Genomic DNA, 24,930 nt, shown 5'->3' with positions numbered 1-24,930 from the left:
GCTCAGGTAGTGCAGCTCATCCAGGATGGCACATCAATGCGAGCTGTGGCATGAAGGTTTGCTGTGTCTGTCAGCGTAGTGTCCAGAGCATGGAGGCGCTACCAGGAGACAGGCCAGTCCATCAGGAGACGTGGAGGAGGCCGTAGGAGGGCAACAACCCAGCAGCAGGACCGCTACCTCCGCCTTTGTGCAAGGAGGAGAAGGAGAAGCACTGCCAGAGCCCTGCAAAATGACCTCCAGCAGGCCACAAATGTGCATGTGTCTGCTCAAATGGTCAGAAAAAGACTCCATGAGGGTGGTATGAGGGCCTGACGTCCACAGGTGGGGGTTGTGCTTACAGCCCAAAACCGTGCAGGACGTTTGGCATTTGCCAGAGAACACCAAGATTGGCAAATTCGCCACTGGCACCCTGTGCTCTTCACGTATGAAAGCAGGTTCACACTGAGCACATGTGACAGACGTGACAGAGTCTGGAGACGCCGTGGAGAACGTTCTGCTGCCTGCAACATCCTCCAGCATGACCGGTTTGGCGGTGGGTCAGTCATGGTGTGGGGTGGCATTTCTTTGGGGGGCCGCACAGCCCTCCATGTGCTCGCCAGAGGTAGCCTGACTGCCATTAGGTACCGAGATGAGATCCTCAGACCCCTTGTGAGACCATATGCTGGTGCGGTTGGCCCTGGGTTCCTCCTAATGCAAGACAATGCTAGACCTCATGTGGCTGGAGTGTGTCAGCAGTTCCTGCAAGAGGAAGGCATTGATGCTATGGACTGGCCCGCCAGTTCCCCAGACCTGAATCCAATTGAGCACATCTGGGACATCATGTCTCTCTCCATCCACCAACGCCACATTGCACCACAGACTGTCCAGGAGTTGGTGGATGCTTTAGTCCAGGTCTGGGAGGAGATCCCTCAGGAGACCATCCGCCACCTCATCAGGAGCATGCCCAGGCGTTGTAGGGAGGTCATACAGGCACGTGGAGGCCACACACACTACTGAGCCTCATTTTTGACTTGTTTAAAGGACATTACATCAAAGTTGGATCCGCCTGTAGTGTGGTTTTCCACTTTAATTTTGAGTGTGACTCCAAATCCAGACCTCTATGGGTTGATAAATTGAATTTCCATTGATTACTTTTGTGTGATTTTGTTGTCAGCACATTGAACTATGTCAAGAAAAAAGTATTTAATGAGATTATTTCATTCATTCAGATCTAGGATGTGTTATTTTAGTGTTCCCTTTATTTTTTTGAGCAGTGTATAAAAAATTATTAACACTTACCACGCTGCGCTTTGGTCCACTCCTTCTGATGACTGCCGTAACACACTGGCCTTACTCAAAGCCAGTGGCATGGCATTAGTAAAGATTAAAAAAAGTAAGGGGCCTAATCAGCTACCCTGGGGAATTCCTGATTCTACCTGGATTATGTTTGAAAGGCTTCCATTAAATAACACCCTCTGTGTTCTGTTTGACAAGTAACTCTTTATCCACATTATAGCAGGGGGTTTAAAGTCATATCTCATATGTTTTTCCAGCAGCAAACTATGAACGATAATGTCAAAAGCTGCACTGATGTCTAACAAGACAGCCCACACTATAATTGTATCATCAATTTCTCTCAGCCAATCATCAGTCATTTGTGTTGTTGTGCTTGTTGAGTATCCTTCCCCTATAAGTGAGCTGAAAGTCTGTTGTCAATTTGTTGACTGTAAAATATCATTGTATGTGGTCAAACACAATTTTTTCCAGAAGTTTACTGAAGGTTGGTAACAGGCTGATTTGTTGGCTATTTGAGCCAGTAAAGGGGGTTTTACTATTCTTGGGTAGCGGAATGACTTTAGCTTCCCTCCAGGCCTGAGGGCACACACTTTCTAGCGGGCTTAAATTGAAGATGTGGCAATATCATTCCTGTGCTGTTTGTAAATACCCTGGTAGGTTGACTGACAACCTGAACCAGGTTGCAGGCACTGGTTACAGTTTGAACTTCTTTCTTGAGTGGGCAGCTTGATTAGAGCCAGTAAATATTTAAATCACCCAGAAAATAACTCTGTTGATATCACATATATTATCAAGCATTTCCCGCACATTATCCAGATAATGACTGTTAGCAGCTTCCCACAATAATGGGATTAAGGTGAGGCAGATGAACCTGTAGCCATATTGCTTCAAAGTATTTAACATGAGATCGTCTCTAAGCTTTACAGGAATGTGTTTTTGAATATAGAACGCAACATTGTCATTTTTCCAACAATTGTTTACGGACAGATTATTTAACTTATCACAATTCCAGTTGGTCAGAAGTTTACATACACTAACTTGACTGTGCCTTTAAACAGCTTGGAACATTTCAGAAAATTATGTCATGGCTTTAGAAGCTTCTGATAGGCTAATTGACATAATTTGAGTCAATTGGAGGTGTACCTGTGGTTGTATTTCAAGGCCTACCTTCAAACTCAGTGCCTCTTTGCTTGCCATCATGGGAAAATCAAAAGAAATCAGCCAAGACCCCAGAAACAAAATTGTAGACCTTCACAAGTCTGGTTGGTCCTTGGGAGGAATTTACAAATGCTTGATGGTACCATGTTCATCTGAACAAACAATAGTACGCAAGTATAAACACCATGGGATCACACAGCCATCAAACCTCTCAGGAAGGAGACACTTTCTGTCTCCTAAAGATGAAAAGTGCAAATCAATCCCAGAACAACAGCAAAGGACCTTGTGAACATGCTGGAGGAAACAGGTACAAAAGTATCTATTTCCATAGTAAAATGAGCCCTGTATTGACATAACCTGAAAGGCCGCTCAGCAAGGAAGAAGCCACTGCTCCAAAACCACCATAGAAAAGGCAGCCTACGGTTTGCAACTGCACATGGGGACAAAGATCATACTTTTTGGAGAAATGTCCCCTGGTCTGATGAAACAAAAAATAGAACTGTTTGGCCATAATGACTATCGTTATGATTGGAGGAAAAAGGGGGAGGCTTGCAAGCCGAAGAACCTCATCCCAACCGTGAAGCACGGGGGTGGCAGCATCATGTTGTGGGGGTGCTTTGCTGCAGGAGGGACTGGTGCACTTCACAAAATAGATGGCATCATGAGGAATGAAAAGTATGTTGATATATTGAAGCAACATCTCAAGACATCAGTCAGGAAGTTAAAGCTTGGTCGCAAATGGGTCTTCCAAATGGCAAAATGGCTTAAGGACAACAAAGTCAACGTATTGGAGTGGCCATCACAAAGCCCTGACCTCAGTCCTATAGAATTATTTTGGGCAGAACAGAAAAAGAGAGTGCGAGCAAGGAGGCCTACAAACCTGACTCAGTTACACCAGCTCTCTCAGGGGGAATGGGCCAAAATTCACCCAACTTATTGTGGGATGCTTCTGGAAGTCTACCCGAAACGTTTGTCCCAAGTTAAACAATTTAAAAGCAATGCTACCAAATACTAATTGAGTGTATGTAAACTTCTGACTCACTGGGAATGTGATGAAAGAAATGACACAACGAGTTAACTGGCTTGCTCAGGGGCAGAACGACAGATTTTGTACCTTGATTTTTTTACCTTGTCAGCTCAGGGATTCGATCTAGCAACCTTTCGGTTACTGTCTCAACGCTCTAACCACTCTCTTGGACTGACCCTACACACACTCACTAGACTATATACGCACACCCTATACACACTCACACACACTACATTGACCTTCCCACACAAAACCCAGACACATTCACATACACTACATTCGCACACACACACATAACGCACACACACAAACACACATATATACACATTACACACTCACACACACGTTACACACTCACACACTTTTACATTCATCATTTGCTGATGTTACTCTGTTCTTTATTTTGCTCTTATTATTATCTGCCCTGATGCCTAGTCACTTTACTCTGCCTTCATGTACATATCTACCTCAAATATCTTGTACCTCTGCACATTGATCTAATACTGGTACTCCCTATATACAGCTCCATTCTTGTGTATTTTATTTTATTTCTCGTGTTACTATTGTTATACTCTGCATCGTTGGAAAGGGCTCCTAAGGAAGTATTTCACGGTAAAGTCTATGCCAGTTGTATTCGGTGCATCTGACAAATACAATTTGATTATCGTTCATATTTATCTGGTTGAATGAGGAGACAGAAAAACTCCTGTCTCAGCATCTGTGAAGAAGAAACAACAACGTGCTGCAATAGTACGTTTTTAACACCAACGAGTGAAGGATAAGACATAGGCAAATTAAATGCAGCTGCTGTTTCTCAGACTTCCTGGTTTTAAAGTAGACTGATGAATATACATACTTCGTTGTAGGGTTCTGTAGCACAGCGGGTAGCCAGGCCGACACTCCATCACAGGGCTACGGCAGCTCCTCACTTCACAGACAGCAGGGAGAACACTTAACACCTGGACCCAGTGGAGCGAATATGTAAATCAGACAGATTCAGACAATGCAAACATACTAGAATTTATAGCTTTGAGAGATGAAAGTTTACCATGATCTATGTTAGAAAGTAATGAAGCCTCATACCTAGGGTAAGGGTTTTTTCCTGACCAGGAAAACAATCTGGGAGAATCTCAATTGCATACTCCTTGCATCCTCTCTCCTTGCCTCCTTCTCAAAACCCATTGGATGAAAAAGCCAGAGGTCCCTCCCCTCTGGCCTTCTCCTCCAATTGGTTTTGAGAAGCAGGCGAGGAAAGAGGACAGAGGACTCGAGGAGTATGCAATTGAGATTCTCCCTCTGACTTTAACTTATGACATGTTCACTTCCTCTTTGTGAAATGTAGAATTACGAGAGAATTTGATGTTACAGAGGATTTGATACTGCACATAAATCTGCTATACCAGGCATGGCTGTGGAAGACAAGTCAAACTAGAATGTAAGAGAAATACAGCTCAGGCCGACATCACCAGACATCTAATGTATTTGTGGTAATCAGAGTTACACTTTACCCATTCTTGGATGTACAGTGCCTTTGGAAAGAATTCAGACCACTTGACTTTTTCCACATTTTGTTAGGTTACAGCCTTATTCTAAAATTGATTACATTTTTTTCCGCAGCAGTAAATGTCTAACACGACCATATTTCATTAGGAGCGGTGTGATAAAACACTTACTTGATTCTGTTGCCTCACCTCCCACATTTGAGCCGTATTTCACCCTGACATGAAACACTATCTGAAGCTCTCATCAACAGCCTAAATGCATGTTCAGTTCACCGTGATTCACGCAACACATGGAGAAGAGTCATGGTATACAGTAACATAAAGTAGTTAGTACGTTGTTGTTTAATTTGTTTTTCATCAATAGAGATATGGCTGATCTGTTTTGAGAGTAATAGCTACCTTTTTATAGATTTTCGCTTCAATAAAATAGCTTTCAAAGGTAATGTGAGTTCTGTATTAGAGCTTTTTGTATTAGAACTGGTGCCCAGAAAGGGTGTGTTGTCTAGAATTTAAATGAGACTATTGAGTTTTATCTACATTCTTATGCATGGTCTCACATTTCTAGAATAATATGTGTGTTGAAGGTGTCATAGTGACACAATGACAGCAGCTGAATAAAGGATCATTCACAATAGTTGTCAACTTTGTGAAACTCCCATTGACAGATTCATAGTTTCTCATAAATCCAGAAGTAAAATTGTGCGTAATTGTGTCAGATGCTCAATTCAGTTCTGGGGCGAGATGATAAGAGAAAGCTACTAACACGACTTGCGAAGTCTCCACCCACTCTAAACTGAAACTCTCTGCAAGTTTCAAGCAAGTCTAAGGGCCAAATGTCCCCTCCCCTTCTGAAATTCTAAAGATTCGAGCACCTGTGAAATCAGTATTTGTCCAGATGATCACTGACAAAAAAATATGCGTACCGGACCAAAGTTCCTCGTTAGTCGTCCCATCCCACAGTCTGTTGACAGACTCTCCTACTACCATTGACAGTGCATTGGGAAAGATTTCAGACCACTTCCCTTTTTCCACATTTTGTTACATTCTAAACTAGTCAGGATCGAGGGAAAGATGAATGAAGCAAAGTACAGAAAGATCCTTGATGAAAACCTGCTCCAGAGTGCTACGGTTCACCTTCCAACATGACAATGACCAGCCAAGACAATGCAAGATTGGCTTCGGGACAAGTCTCTGAATGTTCTTGAGCGGCCCAGCCAGAGCCCGAACTTGAACGTGATCAAACATCTTTGGAGAGACCTGAAAATAGTTTTGCAGCAACGCTCCCCACCCAACCTGACATAGCTTGAGAGGATCTGCAGAGAAAAATGGGAGAATCTCCCCAAAAACAGGTGTCCCAGGCGTGTAGCGTCATACCCAAGCGGAAACAAGGCTGTAATCCCTGCCAAAGGTGCTTCAACAAAGTACTGAGTAAAAGGTCTGAAAACTTATGTAAATGTGATATTTCATATATATATTTTTTACACACTGCTCAAAAAAATAAAGGGAACACTAAAATAACACATCCTAGATCTGAATGAATGAAATAATCTTATTAAATACTTTTTTCTTGACATAGTTGAATGTGCTGACAAGAAAATCACTAAAAAAATCAATGGAAATCCAATTTATCAACCCATGGAGGTCTGGATTTGGAGTCAAACTGAAAATTAAAGTGGAAAACCACACTACAGGCTGATCCAACTTTGATGTAATGTCTTTAAAACAAGTCAAAATGAGGCTCAGTAGTGTGTGTGGCCTCCACGTGCCTGTATGACCTCCCTACAATGCCTGGGCATGCTCCTGATGAGGTGGGGGATGGTCTCCTGAGGGATCTCCTCCAAGACCTGGACTAAAGCATCCGCCAACTCCTGGACAGTCTGTGGTGCAACGTGACGTTGGTGGATGGAGCGAGACATGATGTCCCAGATGTGCTCAATTGGATTCAGGTCTGGGGAACTGGCGGGCCAGTCCATAGCATCAATGCCTTCCTCTTGCAGGAACTGCTGACACACTCCAGCCACATGAGGTCTAGCATTGTCTTGCATTAGGAGGAACCCAGGGCCAACCGCACCAGCATATGGTCTCACAAGGGGTCTGAGGATCTCATCTCGGTACCTAATGGCAGTCAGGCTACCTCTGGCGAGCACATGGAGGGCTGTGCGGCCCCCCAAAGAAATGCCACCCCACACCATGACTGACCCACCGCCAAACCGGTCATGCTGGAGGATGTTGCAGGCAGCAGAACGTTCTCCATGGCGTCTCCAGACTCTGTCACGTCTGTCACATGTGCTCAGTGTGAACCTGCTTTCATCTGTGAAGAGCACAGGGCGCCAGTGGCAAATTTGCCAATCTTGGTGTTCTCTGGCAAATGCCAAACGTCCTGCACGGTGTTGGGCTGTAAGCACAACCCCCACCTGTGGACGTCGGGCCCTCATACCACCCTCGTGGAGTCTTTTTCTGACAGTTTGAGCAGACACATGCACATTTGTGGCCTGCTGGAGGTCATTTTGTAGGGCTCTGGCAGTGCTTCTCCTGCTTCTCCTTGCACAAAGGCGGAGTTAGCGGTCCTGCTGCTGGGTTGTTGCCCTCCTACGGCCTCCTCCACGTCTCCTGATGGACTGGCCTGTCTCCTGGTAGCGCCTCCATGCTCTGGACACTACGCTGACAGACACAGCAAACCTTCTTGCCACAGCTCGCATTGATGTGCCATCCTGGATGAGCTGCACTACCTGAGCCACTTGTGTGGGTTGTAGACTCCGTCTCATGCTACCACTAGAGTGAAAGCACCGCCAGCATTCAAAAGTGACCAAAACATCAGCCAGGAAGCATAGGAACTGAGAAGTGGTCTGTGGTCACCACCTGCAGAACCACTCCTTTATTGGGGGTGTCTTGCTAATTGCCTATAATTTCCACCTGTTGTCTATTCCATTTGCACAACAGCATGTGAAATTTATTGTCAATCAGTGTTGCTTCCTAAGTGGTCAGTTCGATTTCACAGAAGTGTGATTGACTTGGAGTTGCATTGTGTTGTTTAAGTGTTCCCTTTATTTTTTTGAGCAGTGTATATAACGAAACACTTAAACAAAGAAACACAACGAAAGCCAACAGTTCTGTCAGGTCACTGAAAACAAAACAACTACCCACAAACACAGGTTGGAAAATTGCTGCCTAAGTATGATTCACAATCAGAGACAACGATAGACAGCTGCCTTTGATTAGGAACGATACTCGGCCAAAACAAAGAAATACAATACATAGAATGCCCACCCCATATCACACCCTGACCTAACTAAACAGAGAAACGACTTTCTCAGGTCAGGGCATGACAGTAGCCCCCCCAAAGGTGCGGACTCCCGGCCGCAAACCTGAACCTATAAGGGAGGGTTCAGATGGGAATCTACCCTTGGTGGCGGCTCCGGTTCGGGGCGTAGCCCCCACTCCGCCCGCTGATCCCTCTGCTTTGTATTGCCAGACCGTGGATCGTCGTCGGAGGAACCGTCGCTGAAGACTCTGGACTGCGGGCCGCCGCTGAAGACTCTGTACTGCGGACCGCCGCTGAAGACTCTGGACTGGGGAACGTCTCAGGTGGTTCCGGACTGCGGACCGTGTCAGGAGGTTCCGGACTGCGGGCCGTCTCAGGAGGTTCCGGACTGGGGACCGTTGCTGCAGACTCCATGCCATGGATCATCACTGCAGGCTCTGTGCCATGGATCACCACTGGAGGCTTTGTGCCATGGATCATCCCCACAGGCTCCGGGCCATGGATCATTCCTACAGGCTTCTTGCCATGGATTATCCCTACAGGCTCTGGGCCATGGATCTTCCCGACAGGCTTCGTGCCATAGATCATCACTGGAGGCTTCGGACCATGGATCATTACTAGAGGCTTCTTACGTGGAGCCGGAACAGGTCTCACCGGACTGTGGAACGTAGCTGGAGGCTCCGGACTGGGGGGACGTCGCCGGAAGCTCTGGACTGGGAAGACACGCTGGAGGCCTGATGCGTGGAGCTGGCACAGGTGGCGCCAGACTGGTAACATGCCCTCAGGGCGAGGGCGAGGGCGAGGAGCAGGAACAGGACACACCGGACTGGGCAGGCGCACTAGAGACCTGATGCATGGGGCTGGCACAGGTGGCACCAGACTGGTGACACGCACCTCACGGTAAGCATGAGGAGTTGGCTCAGGTCTCCAACCTGACTCTGCCAATCTCCCCGTGTGCCCCCCCCCCCAGATTTTTGGGTGGGCTGCCTCTCGTGCTTCCCTTGTTGCCGCGTTCTCGTTGCCTCCACCTGTTCCCATGGGAGGCACTTTTCTCCTGCCCCTAAATCCTCCAAAGCCCTGGATATACTCCTCCTTATCTCCTCAATAGTCCACTGGTCCATACCACGCTGCTTGGTCCTTTGGTGGTGGGAGATTCTGTCACGGTTATCGTAAGGAGAAGCGGACCAAAGCATGTGTGTCGTTCTACATTTTATTTACACTGTGAAACTATGCAAAACATAAACTAAAGGACAAAACAACAAACTGTGACGCAGAGGTGAAACATACACTACTCAAAAGCAATCTCCCACAAACCCAGGTGGAAAAAAGTCTACTTAAGTATGATCTCCAATTAGAGACAACGAGGACCAGCTGCCTCTAATTGGAGATCATCCCAAACAAAACCCCAACATAGAAATACAAAACTAGACCCTGACAACATAGAAATAGAAAACATAGAAACCCCCCCTATCATGCCCTGATCTACTTTACCATAGAAAATAACATCTTTCTATGGTCAGGACGTGACAACTCTTCATATTTTCAAGCATGGTGGTGACTGGATCATGTTAAGGGTATGCTTGTCACCGGCAAGGACTAGTGAGTTTTTTAGGACAAAAAGAAACAGAATAGAGCAAAACACAGGCAAAATCCTAGAGGAAAACTTGGTTCATTCTTCTTTCCAACAGACACTGGGAGACAAATGCAGCAGGACAATTACCTAAAACACAAGCCCAAATATACACTGGAGTTGCTTACCAAGACAAAATGTAATGTTACTGAGTGGCTTAGTTACAGTTGACTTAAATCAGCTTGTCTGTCTAGCAATGATCAACAACCAACTTAACAGAGCTTGAAGAATGGATTGATGCAGCCAGTCAAGATGCTCTCGATAGTGCAGCTGTAGAATTTTTTGAGGATCCGAGGGCCTATGCAAAATCTATTCAGCCCCCTGAGGGGCAAGAGGTGATGCCGTGCCCTCTTCATGTCTGAACAGGTGTGTGTGGACCATGTTAAGTCCTTAGTGATGTGGACGCCAAGGAACTTTAAGTTCTTGACCCGCTCCACAACAACCCTGTCGATGTTGATGGGGGTGTGCTCTCCCCTCTTTCTCCTATAGTCCACAATCAGCTTCTTGGTTTTACTGATGTTGAGGGAGAGGTTGTTGTCCTGGCACCACACTGCTAAATCTCTGATCTCCTCCCTATAGGCTATATTTTCGCTGTCAGTGATCAGTCCTACCACCGCCGAGGAGCCCCAGTGTTGAGGATCAGCGTTGCAGAGGTGTTGTTGCCTACCCTAACCACATGTGGCTGGCCCGTCAGGATCCAGGATCCAGTTGCAGAGGGAGGGGTTCAGTCCCAGGGTCCCTAGCTTGGTGATGAGCTTGGAGGGGACTATGGTGTTGAATGCTGAGCTATAATGAACAGCATTCTCACATAGTTATTTCCCCTCTTGTCCAGGTGGGAGAGGGCAGTGTGAAGTGCAATTGAGATTGCCTCCTCTGTGGATCTATTGGGGCGGTGTGCAAATTAGACTGGGTCTAGGGTGTCTTGGATGATGGTGTTGATGTGTGTCATAACCAGCCTTTCAAAGCACTTCATAATTACAGATCATTTCGGCAGGTCACCTTGGAGCTCTTGGGAACAGGGGCAATGATGGTCAGTTTGAAACATGTTGTGAAAATATCCTTGAAGACATTTGCCAGCTGGTCTGCGCATGCTTTGAGAAACCTGTTGTTAACCTGTTTAAAAGTTTTGCTAACATCGGCCATGAAGAGTAAGATTACACAGTCATTCGGGAAAAACACTGGCTTTCACGCAAGGCACAGTGTTATATTCCTCGAAGTGAGGAAAAAAGGCATTTAGCTCGATTGGGAGTCCTGCATTGCTGGGAAAGTCACGGCTGGGTTTCCCTTTGTAATCCGTTATTGTCTGCAAGCCTTACCATATTCGACGAGCGCCGGAACCGGTGTAATAGGATTCCACCTTGCTCCTATATTGTCCTTTTGCACGTTTGATGTCTCGTCAGAGGTCGTAGCGGGCATTCTTATATGCTTCATTGTCCGTTCCTTGAAAGCAGTAGCTCTATCCTTTAGCCCACCGTGAATATTGCCTGTAATCCATGGTTTTTGGATTGGATTGGTTCTTATAGTCACTGTGGGGGCAAGATAGTCTATGCACTTATTGATGAAGCCTGTGACTATTGTGGTAAATTCCTCAATGCTATCGGATGAATCCCGGAACATATCCCAGTCTGTAATAGCAAAACAGTTTTGTAGCCTCGCATCTGCTTCATCCGTCCACTTCTGTATTGAGCGCATCACTAGTTCTTCTTGTTTGAGCTTTTGATTGTAAACAGGATGCAGGCGAATGGAGTCATTGTCAAATTGACCAAAGGGAGGACGACGGAGGGCCTTGTATGCATTTCTGTGGATAGAATAAAAGTGATCTAGAATTTTAGCGCCCCTAGTGGCACAGCATACATGTTGGTAGAAGTGAGGTAGGATGGATTTATGTCTCCTCGCGTTAAAGTCTCCACCCACCACAAACACTACCTCTGGATGAGCGGTTTCATGTTTGTTAATAGCCCCATACAGTTAGTTATGTGCCAGAGTGCTCTTGGAATGTGGAGGGATGTAAACAGCCATGATAATTATGGATGAGAAATCTCTTGGTAGATAAAAGGGTCTGGAGGGTACCATGAGGTATTCTATATGTGGTGAAAAAAAGCTAGAGATTTCATTCACACTGGAAGCAGCAGATCAGTTGTTATTCTTGAAAGAAACACACTCCTCGACTTCCCGAAGCCGCCGTCTGATCCTGCCACTGCATGGAGAATCCACTGAGTACTACATGCATGGTGTCATCATCCAGCCAAGTTTCAGTAAGACATATAATAATGCAACTTTTCAAGTCTCTCTGATAGGAGACTCTCGAACGAAGCATATCCATCTTATGATTGGACATTTGCCAATAAAACGGAGGGAAGCACCGTTCGGTTTTCTCTTTGCCTCAATTTCACGCCTGCATCGTTTTGGTAGTCCATGGAACAAAGGAATAGGTTCTGGCCTGTTAATTTCACACTTACGTCAACATAATTTTGCATTTACTATAGTAATAATTTACTGCATGGGTAACCTGAAGCTGGTTAGAGGAAAAGTATTTCAGAAGTTGTTCCAACCATTAGAATGAGTACCAACTGTGAATATTGTAGATTTCAATCAAATTAATGCAAATATGTTAGTCATGCATATCACATTGTTTATCTTCAAAGGACAAGCACACCACCATGTTTTGTAGATCAACTTGGGTGCAATGTTGAACTCATTAACACCCCAGTGTTCATGCCTTTCAACATGCAATGCTGTAATCAGATCAATGTAACAGCGCGGTAGTAACAATCTCAGATCTCAATCGATTCTAGGTATTCTGAGAAACTACGAATCTATCGAAGGGAGTTTCACAATGTCGACACCTATTGTGAAAAGATTCCAAGTTCAGTGGCTCTCATCGTGATGCTACTGTATGACACCTTCAACACACATTATTCTAGCAATGCGAGACCATTTAAAAAATGTAGATAATTCTCAATAGTCTCTTTTTAAATTCTAGACAACACACCATTTCTGGGCACCAGACTTAAATAATTAGATTAATGTTGTCTAGGATCTAATACAAAACCCTTTGCCTTGAAAGCCATTTTATTAAAGTGAAAATCTATAAAAGTTAACTGTTACTCTCAAAAGACCAATGACATACAGCAGGACACTGGACTCCACATGATTATATGCTGACCAATAGCAAAACACCTCCACCATAATGCTGAGGGATAGGCTTTCTATTACGTCTGCCAACTGTGTGGAGGGGTTATTTTTCCCCCTATTAAACATACCATGATAGGAGAGAGCGAGGGGGAGAGGGAGAGGGTGAAGGAGAGGGAGAGGTGTGTGTGATAATGATCCTTCCTTTTCTTAACTCCCTCAAGGAAATGGAAAGAGAAAAAACAGCTCACTATAGACGCTCCATTAAAGATGTCTGAAAGACAGTTTTCAGCCACCCTCATGAAATCCGATGTGATAAGAAATAATCCAACTATGTAAATAGCATTTTCTAAATCTATGCATTCTTTGACTGTGTGAGCTAAAATTCAAGGGTAAAAAGTATGGTTATATTTAGTCCCAATGACATTGCTTAGATTTGATAAATATCTCTTCTATGTTAAATAGGAGACATGTTTGACGATGCACATAATCACTGTTTAGCACATCATTAAATGCAGCAAGGAAGGCCATCAGGGTGCAGTATGTACATATCTAAAGGAATGGTATTGTCACTGGGGAGCTGGTCTTGACTAGTGTCTGGGAGGTTTAGGTCTAAGCCTCAGAGACACACATTTTTAAAAGTGTGCAGCAACAAATGGCATTCAATTGAAACAACGATCCCATGGGGGAAAAAACACTGAATAATTTATTTCTCCAAACAAAAAAAGAGCCAAATCAATGGACTGTCATTAATTACAGCACAGGGTAGTATTCTTGCCTTCAATAGTTCATAGAGGAAAGGGCCTTAAGTGTTATTGCACCTCACAAATCACACCAACGGTTAGTTTAGCAGAGCGGTATCCTACGAAGCAAACTAAATCTACTCAGGGTTTACAGCTTCAGTTAGCTTCACATTCCAGCTCCGGCTTCATCCATTCTATGACAGTGGATATTGCTCATCCGCCTGCTGCTAACTCTAGCAGGCTTGTAACTGTCACACATGGGAAGTCGAACACCGAACTCTTCATTGAGACACTGAGGGGGTTCGTTTATCTGGCCTGGGTTAGCCCAATGGTGAAAAATGATTACATTTGTTTTGGAACCGGCTGCCTCCCGGGCATGAGCCAGATACCCTGTTCTGGCCGACGGCGAAGTCGGCTCAAAACAAAAGTGACGTAATTATTAAGCATGTGGAGTAATAAGTAGGATTCTGTATTTTCACATGAAAAAGTGATTGCTTTTAATGAAGGCACTTTATCTGCCTTCCCAATGAAAAGTCGTTTTAAAATTCTAACATATATTTTCTGGAAAAGACATGCATGTTTCTGGATGATACAGTGCATTTGGAAAGTATTCAGAACCCTTAACTTTTTCCACATTTTGTTACATTACAGCCTTATTCTGAAATTGATTAAATTGTTTTTTTCCACCCCACATCAATCTTCACACAATACCTCATAATGACAAAGCAAAAACAGTTTTTTTGAAATTTCTGTCAAATGTATTAAAAATAAAAAAAATGAAATATTACATTTACATAAGTATTCAGACCCTTTACTAAGTACTTTGTTGAAGCACCTTTGGCAGCGATTATAGCCTTGAGTCTTATTGGGTAGTTCAATCTTGTTTTTATCAGACCAGAGAATCTTGTTCGTCATGGTCTGAGAGTCCTTTAGGTGCCTTTTACTGAGTGGCTTCCGTCTGGCCACTCAGAGATTGTTCTCCTTCTGGAAGGTTCTGGCATCTCCACAGAGGAACTCTGGAGCTCTGTCAGAGCCATGGGGTTCTTGGTCACCTCCCTGACCATGGCCCTTCTCCCCCGATTGCTCAGTTTGGCCAAGAAGCCAGCTCTAGGAAGAGTCTTGGTGGTTCCAAATGTCTTCCATTTGAGAATGATGGAGGCCACTGTGTTCTTGGGGACCTTCAACGCTGCAGACATTTTTTGGTGCCATTCCCCAGATCTGTGCCTCGACACAATCCTGTCTCGAAGCTCTACGGACAAATCCTTCAAACTCATGGCTTGATTTTTTTCTCTGACATGCACTGTCAACTATGGGACCTTGCGGTGGCAGGTAACCTAGTGGTAACCTAGCAATCTAGCAACCGAAAGGTTGCTAGATTGAATACCCTAGCTGACAAGGTAAAAATCGTCGTTCTGCCCCTGAACAAGGCAGTTAAAGCCACCGTTCCTAGCCTATCATTGTAAATAAGAATTTGTTCTTAACTGACTTGCCTAGTTAAATAACAAATAAAATATGTATGTGACTTGTTTCAGGAAACTAGGCATATGTTGCACTTCACTACTTCACAGGAGCAGCATTTGAACGTACACATTTACTTTTTATCATAATGTGTTTTTTTTGGGGCAGGAATGTCTTCTGGAACATGTGAACCTTCATGTGCCTTATTAACAAAGTTGTATTCCATCCATAAATACGAATGACATTGTTAGACGATGAGCCTAGTTGGTTAAGCCAGGGAAAAGGGCAGGAACCTACCCACTAGCCATGATTGGCTGAGATAATGTATGTGCTAGACATGCCGGGAGATGAGTTTGGATTGGTCTACCATGTAGCACACTTCTGTATTTAATGTGAGCTGTTCAGTATTTGTCCTTTTTACCGCACTGTTTTTGAAAGATATAACATTAGCCATCGAGAATGACAAAGGTTTTCCTACTTTTCTTAACTAGATTGATGCCCTGAAATAGCAGACGCTATCGACAGATCAGTAGGAAAAAATGTAGAAACATCTCAAGGATGATCAATGGAAACAGAATGCACCTGAGCTAAATTTAGAGTCTCATTGCAAAGAGTCTGAATGCTTATGTAATTGTGATATTTCCGTTTTTATTTTTAGCTAGTTTGCTATGTCCAGTGAGTCACAAAGGACACGCGTGACCCCAACTGGTCTCGAACGGAGATGGCAAAAAGCGCTCCAAAATTCTATGGTGATAATGGTTTATTTTGTTTCATGTGTACTATGGAAGTTAAACGCTGAAACACAGTAACACATACAAGATATATTCTTTATATATGGTCCTGGTGGTTCTGCGTAACATTAGCTACCCGATTTACTTGGATCTAGTTGGTACTCGACCACAAAACAAATCATTTTAAGAAACTATTCATGGTTGACCCTATACAGTCAACGGGTCAATCAGCTGGTGTCTTCTTTAAATGAAAAGCAAGCTATAAAAAACTAAGTTTAATATAAAACAACATTCTATAGGTTGAATGATTAGTGTTTTCAGCTGACCCCATTCCCCACTTGAACCCCATGTAAAGTGCTCTACAATACATGTATTCTTGTTTATGTCCCTACCAGCAGGCGTTGTCACTCCACCCTCAGCCTCTCTGATGGACTGTCTCCACCTTCCACCACCGTGTGTCAAATACTCAAAATGTGAATCTGAAGGCTGGCACCCTGAGCCTGAGCTGGTGTGGCTGGACAGTAAAGGAGTCAATCTCAAATGTTTGAATTGTTCAAGGGTGTGTAGACGTTCACTAGGCACTCATTGATTATTTAAGAAGATACGTTATACAGTTAAAGTCGGAAGTTTACATACACTTAGGTTGGAGTCATAAAAACTCATTTTTCAACCACTCCACAAATGTCTTGTCAACAAATTATAGTTTTGGCAATTCGGTTAGGACATCTACTTTGTGCATGACACAAATAATTTGGTTATTTCATTTATAATTCACTGTATCACAATTCCAGTGTGTCAGAAGTTTACATACACTAAGTTGACTGTGCCTTTAAACAACAATAATGTTGCTGCTACCGAAAATAGTTTCTGGATATCAGAACAGTCATTAATCACCTCGAAATGGACAAAGATTTTCCTGACACAAAGGATAAACTGTTTCTCCCGGACTAGGCCCAAATCCCCATCATTCGCATGTAGAAAAGACAGAGATACAGGGGGTGCAGTGGGTAACCCACCTCTACCATCCATTCTATTGGCCAACATGCAATCACTGGAGAATAAACTGGATGAGTGCCGTTCGAGACTATCCTACTAACGGGACATTAAAAACTATCATATTATGTTTCACCGAGTTGTGGCTGAATGACAACAAGGATAATATACAGTTGGCTAGGACACAACAGCTACGTCCGGTAAGACGAGGGGTGGTGGTGTGTGTCTATTTGTCTATAACAGCTGGTGCACAATGTCTAATATTAAGGAAGTCTCAAGGTATTGCTCGCCTGAGATAGAGTACCTCATGTAAAGCTGGAGACCACACTATCTACCAAGAGAGTTTATCTATATTTTTCGTAGCCGTCTATTTACCACCAGAAACCGATGTTTGACTTCAGAAATCTGACAAAGTGGCTGGATTAAAAGAAATCCTGCTATGCCCTCAGACGAACCATCAAACAGGCAAAGCTTCAATACAGAACTAAGATTGAATCCTACTACACCGGCTCCGGCTCCTACTACACCGGCTCTGATGCTCGTCGGATGTGACAGGGCTTACAAACTATTACGTACTCCAAAAGGGAAACTCCTCAGTCCGGAGCCTCCAGCGGCGCTCCTCAGTCCGGATCCTCCAGCGACGCTCCTCAGTCCCGGAGCCTCCAGCGACGCTCCTCAGTCCCGGAGCCTCCAGCGACGCTCCTCAGTCCCGGAGCCTCCAGCGACGCTCCTCAGTCCCGGAGCCTCCAGCGACGCTCCTCAGTCCCGGAGCCTCCAGCGACGCTCCTCAGTCCCGGAGCCTCCAGCGACGCTCCCCAGTCCCGGAGCCTCCAGCGACGCTCCCCAGTCCCGGAGGCTCCAGCGACGCTCCCCAGTCCGGAGCTTCCAGCGACGCTCCCCAGTCCGGAGCCTCCAGCAACGGTCCGCAGCCCCGAGTCTGCAGCCCCGAGTCTTCAGCCACGGTCTGCAGCCCCGAGTCTTCAGCGACGGTCTGCAGCCCCGAGTCTTCAGCGACGGTCTGCAGCCCCGAGTCTTCAGCGACGGTCTGCAGCCCCGAGTCTTCAGCGACGGTCTGCAGCCCCGAGTCTTCAGCGACGGTCTGCAGCCCCGAGTCTTCAGCGGCGGACTGCAGCCCCGTGTCCTCAGCGGCGGACTGCAGCCCCGAGTCCTCAGCGGCGGACTGCAGGCCCGAGTCCTCAGCGGCGGTCTGCAGCCCCGAGTCCTCAGCGGCGGTCTGCAGCCCCGAGTCCTCAGCGGCGGTCTGCAGCCCCGAGTCCTCAGCGGCGGTCTGCAGCCCCGAGTCCTCAGCGGCAGTCTGCAGCCCCGAGTCCTCAGCGGCGGTCTGCAGCCCCGAGTCCTCAGCGGCGGTCTGCAGCCCCGAGTCCTCAGCGGCGGTCTGCAGCCCCGAGTCCTCAGCGGCGGCCTGCAGCCCAGAGTTTTCAGAGGCGGTCGGCAGTTCAGAGCCTCCGGCGATGATCCACGGTCTGGTTCCTCCGGCGACACAGAAGCGGGGGGATCAGCGGGCGGTGTGGGGGCTACGCCCCAAACCAGAGCCGCCGCCAAGTATAGATGCCCACCCGGACCCTCCCCTATAGGTTCAGGTTTGCGGCCGGGAGTCCACACCTTTGGGGGGGGGTACTGTCAAGCCCTGACCTGAGAGAGAGGGTTTGTTTCTATATGTGGTTAGGTCAGGGTATGGGTTGGGCATTCTATGATGTCTATTTCTTTGTTTTGAGCCGAGTATGGTTCCTAATCAGAGGCAGCTGTCTATCATTGTCTCTGATTAGGAATCATACTTAGCCAGCCTTTCCCCACCTGTAGTTGTGGGTTCTTAATTTTGTACTGCTTGTTTAGCATACAAGACGTTACGGTCGTATTCATTGTTTATTCCTTTTTGTTTGTAGTGTTCTGAGGTAATAAAATACGATGAACACTTACCACGCTGCGATTTGGTCCACTCCTTTTGACGATTGTGACACTACCCCTATTGTATTTGTTTGATTTTGAAAACTATCATTTTTAGTTAATGGATAGCCAGTCCTTGCATTCATAGCTCCTATATGTTTATGGTCAGTGCTAACTGGGAACCCTGGGGCATCCCTACCCTAACCTTAAACCTTACCTTACACATAACCAAATCCCTTACCTAACTTTAACCATTTTAAATGTCAACTTCAATGGGGTAGGGACGTCCAAAGGAATAAGATAAGAGACTGGTGTGAGAGACAGACAGTGGCCTGACCTAGAATACTATTATGACATAGCCTGACAATAGCTAACAGAAATTCTTTATTTTCAGAGGAAAATTGATCCAAGGCTTTTTTGGCCCGCGGGCCGCCAGTTGCCCAGCCCTGACCTAGTCCTGAAATTCTGTGCATAGTTCCTTCTTCTCACAAGAAACACATTTTCCTCAAGGACCCACAAGGTCTGCCATTTTGAATTTTTTGACTAACACTTAAATAACATCTCCTCTGGAATCACAGGGCTGATCTGGATGAAACTTGATATGGCATCTATGGACCAAGGCCTTTCAACTCAATATTTTCCAGACTAGTATGTCAAACAACTGACCAATAGACATTCAAGTGGGCATGGTCTGGCACATAAATGCATATAAATCAGACACAGATATTTGTATTGTAACCAAACTTGTTACACATGTTCCAAACCCTGTCAAGACTCAACATATGCATGCACATTCAGATTGACCATACGGTGGTCCGTGTTGAAATTGAAAACCTTTGTGGTTATTGTGTTGTGTTGATGCGCTTACCATTTGAGGTCTGGATTTTTGTGTGGTGTCAAAATCTGACTAACTGTTGTAACTACTTCTTTTGCTCTTTTTTCTTCTATTCAAAGGTGCTGTCAGGAGAAACCCTTTCCCATCCAAGACTACAGACGGAGAGACAGAAGTTGTCATAAATTGGCTACAGTTTGCAACAGACAGAGACAGAGGCAAAAGGGAGAGGACAGAACAAAGCAAGGAATGGGCAGATGGAGAGAGACATACAGTAGATACATTTACATACACACACAGGTACAGTGGTTCTTCCTTTAAAAGTTATGAGCTTATGCTGCGACCGTTAGTGGTAGATGGTGGCATTCTGTCATTGCACCACACAATCACATGGGGGAGTTAAAATGCTGATCTATCGGTCATCTAAATTGTGGCACAAATTGACTCCCTTTCCGTAAATGAATGGAGGCATTTTCAGTCTGAGAGTCTCTCTTCTCTGGCACTAGAGTCCTGCATCAGGCAACAACAACAAAAAACTGTCAGTGGTCCTGGAGTTAAGAGAGAACTTGGGTAAATAGAATGGGGGAATTACATTTGAGATGTGGACTGACGATTTTCAAAAAACATTCATCAATTATTCTAAATAACAAACTGACTTTAGTTACAAATTACTAAGAATGTCTCACCCCATGTTCAAGAATGGCCTTTTCACCTTTATTCAGATTACAACCGCTCACTTTTGGTAATTTGAAAATGAAATAATCACCAAATATCATTATTCTTTTAACAAGCCACAGAAAGTTTGTTGGAATTTCAGTTTAATCCACCAGAAAAGACAGAACAAATATTACAACAAATATTTGGTAAAACTCAAATATACTAATTGATTAAAAAACTTTATCAATTGGAACCTTTATCAAGTGGAAGGGGGAAAAAGTAAGGAACTTGTGATAAATTGTGATTAAAAAAAATATATACCAGTTTCATTTAAGGACAAACAAAATTGACAGCTGAGCCATATAGATTGCAAAATAGTTGGGAAGAGATTTTCGATGTACCGATTCCATGGCACATGGTTTATGAATTGACACGCAATTTTATGTTTAATATAACCTACTGCAGGCTGGATAATATTGAAGATAGAAGCCGCCTATTAATGAGTTCCGAGAGCCGATCTGTTATCCAACAATTATTATTATTAACCCTGCATTATAATTATATAAAAGCCCCTTAGATATTAGATAACATGTTTTCAAACACTTGTTTTTCACAAGGGCTATTAGCAGGATAATAGACACGATGTGGTCCTAACAACAGCATATCTCTTGATGATGTCATTGAATGTCTCACCAGCTTTCATCCATGCCTGGGCCTGTTCTTTGTTTGTCAGACGAATCATTGGGTCAAAACTACAGAACAGCACAAAACAAGCGACCACACATGGTAAATATTTTGGAGAAAAAAATACAAAATGAAATGGCTTCATTAAATAGTACCTGCAAAACACCAGTTTCAACATCAACAGTGAAGAGACAACTTCGGGATGCTGGCCTTCTAGGCAGAGTTGCAAAGAAAAAGCAATATCTCTGTCCAGTGTCTGTGTTCTTTTGCCCATCTTAATCCTTTCTTTTTATTGGCCTGTCTGAGGTATGGCTTTTTCTTTGCAACTCTGCCTAGAAGCCCAGCATCCCAGAGTCGCCTCTTCACTGTTGACATTAAGGCTGGTGTTTTGTGGGTACTATTTAATGAAGCTGCCAGTTGAGGACTTGTGAGGCATCTGTTTCTCAAACTAGACACTCTAATGTACTTGTCCTTTTGCTCAGTTGTGCACCGGGCCCTCCCACTCCTCTTTCTATTCTGGTTAGAGCCAGTTTGCGCTGTTCTGTGAAGGGAGTAGTACACAGCATTGTACGAGATCTTCAGTTTCTTGGAAATTTCTCACATGGAATAGCCTTCATTTCTCAGAACAAGAATAAACGTTCACAAAAAGCATAACAATTATTTTAAGAATTATAGATACATTACTCCTCTATCCACTCGATATGTCCGATTTTAAAATAGCTTTTCGGATGAAGCACATTTTGCAATATTCTGAGTAGATAGCCCGGCATCACAGGGCTAGCTATTTAGACACCCACCAAGTTTAGCCTTCACCAAAATCACATTTACTATTAGAAAAGTTTGATTACCTTTCCTGTTCTTCGTCAGAATGCACTCCCAGGACTTCTACTTCAATAACAAATGTAGGTTTGGTCCAAAATAATCCATAGTTATGTTCCAACAGCGACGTTTTGTTCGTGCGTTCTAGACACTATCCCAATGGTAAATAACGGTCGCGGGCACGGCACATTTCGTGACAAAAGATTTCTAAATATTTCATTACCGTACTTCGAAGCATGTCAACCGCTGTTTAAAATCAATTTTTATGCCATTTTTCTCGTAAAAAAGCGATAATATTCCAACCGGGAATCTACAATTAGGTAAACAGAAGAAGGAAAATACTGCACAGGGTCGAATCGGGCACGCTTCTAAGCCCTTTGTCCTCTGATGGGCCACTTGGAAAAGACGATAATGTGTTTCAGCCAGAGGCTGCCTCGTCATCGTTCAGGTTTTTCCCGGGCTCTGAGAGCCTATTGGAGCCGTAGGAAGTGTCACGTTACAGCTAAGATCCTGACTCTTCAATAAACAGAAGCAAGAACAACAACACCTTGTCAGACAGGCCACTTCCTGCATGAAACCTTCTCAGGTTTTTGCCTGCCAAATGAGTTCTGTTATACTCACAGACACCATTCAAACAGTTTTAGAAACTTTAGGGTGTTTTCTATCCAAAGCCCATAATTATATGCATATTCTAGTTACTGGGCAGGAGTAGTAACCAGATTAAATCGGGTACGTTTTTTTATCCGGCCGTGTCAATACTGCCCCCTAGCCCTAACAAGTTAACGAGAGTCTTGTCTTTAAAATGGTGTAAAATAGTCATATGTTTGAGAAATTGAAGTAATAGCAAGCGTCCCACCTAGCCCATAGAGGTTAAAGAGTGGCCGAATTGGTACAGTGATGCATTGATGCAAATAACTACATACAAAATACAAAAAATCAATTCTAACACCCCCCCCCCAAAAAAATATATTTTTTATAATTCTTTTTTTGTTGTTGAACATTTCTAAACATTTCAAATAACATGGGAACTATTTACAGTTTCAATATACAATGTTGTGCAGACCCTCAGTCCTCTACACAATATCCTGCTGCTGATGCCAAAGCCCATAGCAGTCTCTTTCTGGTGTGAAACAGTGTCACCGAGCAAGTTGCACAGTTCACAGGGGACTTCTTGTGGCAAAGAGCACAACGAAGCCTCCCTACTGAGCCCTTCTTGCCCTGAGGCACATCCCTGCCTTCAATTATGAACTTTGGCATGTGAACACCACTGGTTGAAGGAGCAGAAGGTAAAGAGGTAGAGGGGACAGAAGCTGCTACAGTGGACTTCCTGTAGCTAGCAAGCTCGCTGATGAGCAGCTCTCTGAAAGCCAGCTGTGAGATGGGGGGCTGTCCACAGCTCTTGGCCATTTCCTTGTGGAGGATGAATGCATTCACTACAGCAATGTCTATGAAATGGTAAAACAATGTCTTATACCATTTCATGGTCTTATGGAGAACATTGTAGTACCCTATCAGTACGTCTGATAGGTCTACACCCCCCATGCTCTTATTATCGTCCTTTATTGCTGCAGGAATGGGGAAATTCTTGGTGGTCCATGCCCCAGTAGCGCCCTTCACACGCCGGACGACGTGATCACCGCTGAAGGACTTGTGGATATTGGAGCACATGACCACCTCCCTGGTGTCCATCCAGTTCACAAATAGTAGTCCATCCTGGCGAATCCATCTCATGGTACCCCGATCAGCCCGCTTAGGCATGTCATTGAACTTTGTCTTGGGGAATCCCACTGGATTGGACCGGATGGTGCCACAGGCCCACACCTCCAGCTTCCTAAGGTCTGCAAATAGGGTAGGGCTTGTATAAAAATTGTCCACAAACAATTTGTAGCCCTTCCCCAGGAGCTGAAAATCTAACAACTCCATGACAGAGTCATAGCTAAGCCCCTTACCGGTCGCACAACTGCCCTTCCCCTCATAGACCAAAAAATTGCACGTGTATGCGCACGCAGAATCGGCTAAAACAAACAGTTTGTAACCCCATTTTGTCGGCTTGTTACGCATGTATTGCTTTAGTCCAATTCTGGCCTTTGAGGCTACCATCCTCTCATCGATGGACAGGTTCTGGGCGGGCTGAAAATAGGTCTTGCAGACCTCAACCATACTGTGGTAGAGAGGTTTTATTTTGCAGAGCCTATCAAACCCTGCTGTGCCTCGCTTCTTCTCGTTCTCCTCATCAACTTTAGGGTCACTGATGTGAAGCGCCCGTGAGATGGTCAGAAACCTTTTGCATGACATTACCATGGTGGGGAAAGGCAGGTTATAGAGGGGTGCAGTTTTCCAGTAGTCTTTGAGGGTTTTCAGCTTTACAATACCCATGTAAATTACCATAGAAAGGTAGCTGAAAATATCTGCCACGGAAATGGGCTTCCATGGCTCTTTCTTGCCGTCCTACTTCTTTGCACCATACCGATTTGTGTTCAAGATCAGGGAATCAACAACTGCGGTGGTGAAAAAAAGCTGGAAAAGTTGCATGGGGCTGTACTTTGAGGTCATGTCCAGCTGAGGTCCTGGTAGCCTTTTTGGTCTGAACAATGGAGGAGGTGGGGCCACATTCTCCTCCAGCACAGAGTGCCATCGCCCCTCCTCCTCTCTGCCAGCAGGTTCCACATCTCTCTTCCTCCGCTTCTTTGTCCCGGACTTCACACCTCCAGATGGCCGGGCGGGGGTAGGTGTGGTGCCAGAGACAGCAGGGGTCCTCCTGGAAGAACCAGCTTCAGTGGGGGATGGGCACCTTGGCACTGGGGGCTCCCAGTCGGAGTCGCTATCACTGTGAAATAATGACACACACAGAACCATTCACTATGTTCAGATGCAGTTCCATTCCATGTTTAGATAAAATACAATGTAAATAAAAAGTATCTAACAATTACAGACACACAGACACAGATTCTATATAGGGGTAGGGAACCATTTCACTAAGGTCAGATGCTGTTCCATTCCATGTTTAGATAAAATACAATGTAAATAAAAAGTATCTAACAATTACAGACACACAGACAGATTCTATATAGGAGTAGGGAACCATTTCCCTATGGTCAGATGCTGTTCCATTCCATGTTTAG

The 24,930-nt window shown here is 44.7% G+C and overlaps 1 protein-coding gene across 1 annotated transcript in view; it reads right to left on the bottom strand.

The window, feature by feature from the left end:
- Window positions 1-24,664, bottom strand: part of LOC115152673 (muscarinic acetylcholine receptor M3-like) — a 66,786-nt gene extending 42,122 nt beyond the window's left edge. Inside the window, exons 1-3 of the mRNA XM_029697414.1 lie at window positions 24,351-24,664; window positions 23,866-24,089; window positions 23,316-23,646 (exon numbers count right to left, since the gene is read on the bottom strand). Of these exons, the coding sequence (XP_029553274.1) occupies window positions 23,316-23,646; window positions 23,866-24,089; window positions 24,351-24,664 (869 nt within the window). The remainder of the gene's footprint in view (window positions 1-23,315; window positions 23,647-23,865; window positions 24,090-24,350) is intronic.
- Between the last annotated feature and the right edge of the window lie 266 nt (window positions 24,665-24,930).

The sequence above is a fragment of the Salmo trutta genome, chromosome 18, assembly GCF_901001165.1.
Source record: "Salmo trutta chromosome 18, fSalTru1.1, whole genome shotgun sequence".
Lineage (NCBI taxonomy): Eukaryota > Metazoa > Chordata > Actinopteri > Salmoniformes > Salmonidae > Salmo > Salmo trutta.
The sequence above is the reverse complement of the archived record's forward strand: the minus strand, read 5'-3'. Positions and strand labels throughout refer to the sequence as shown.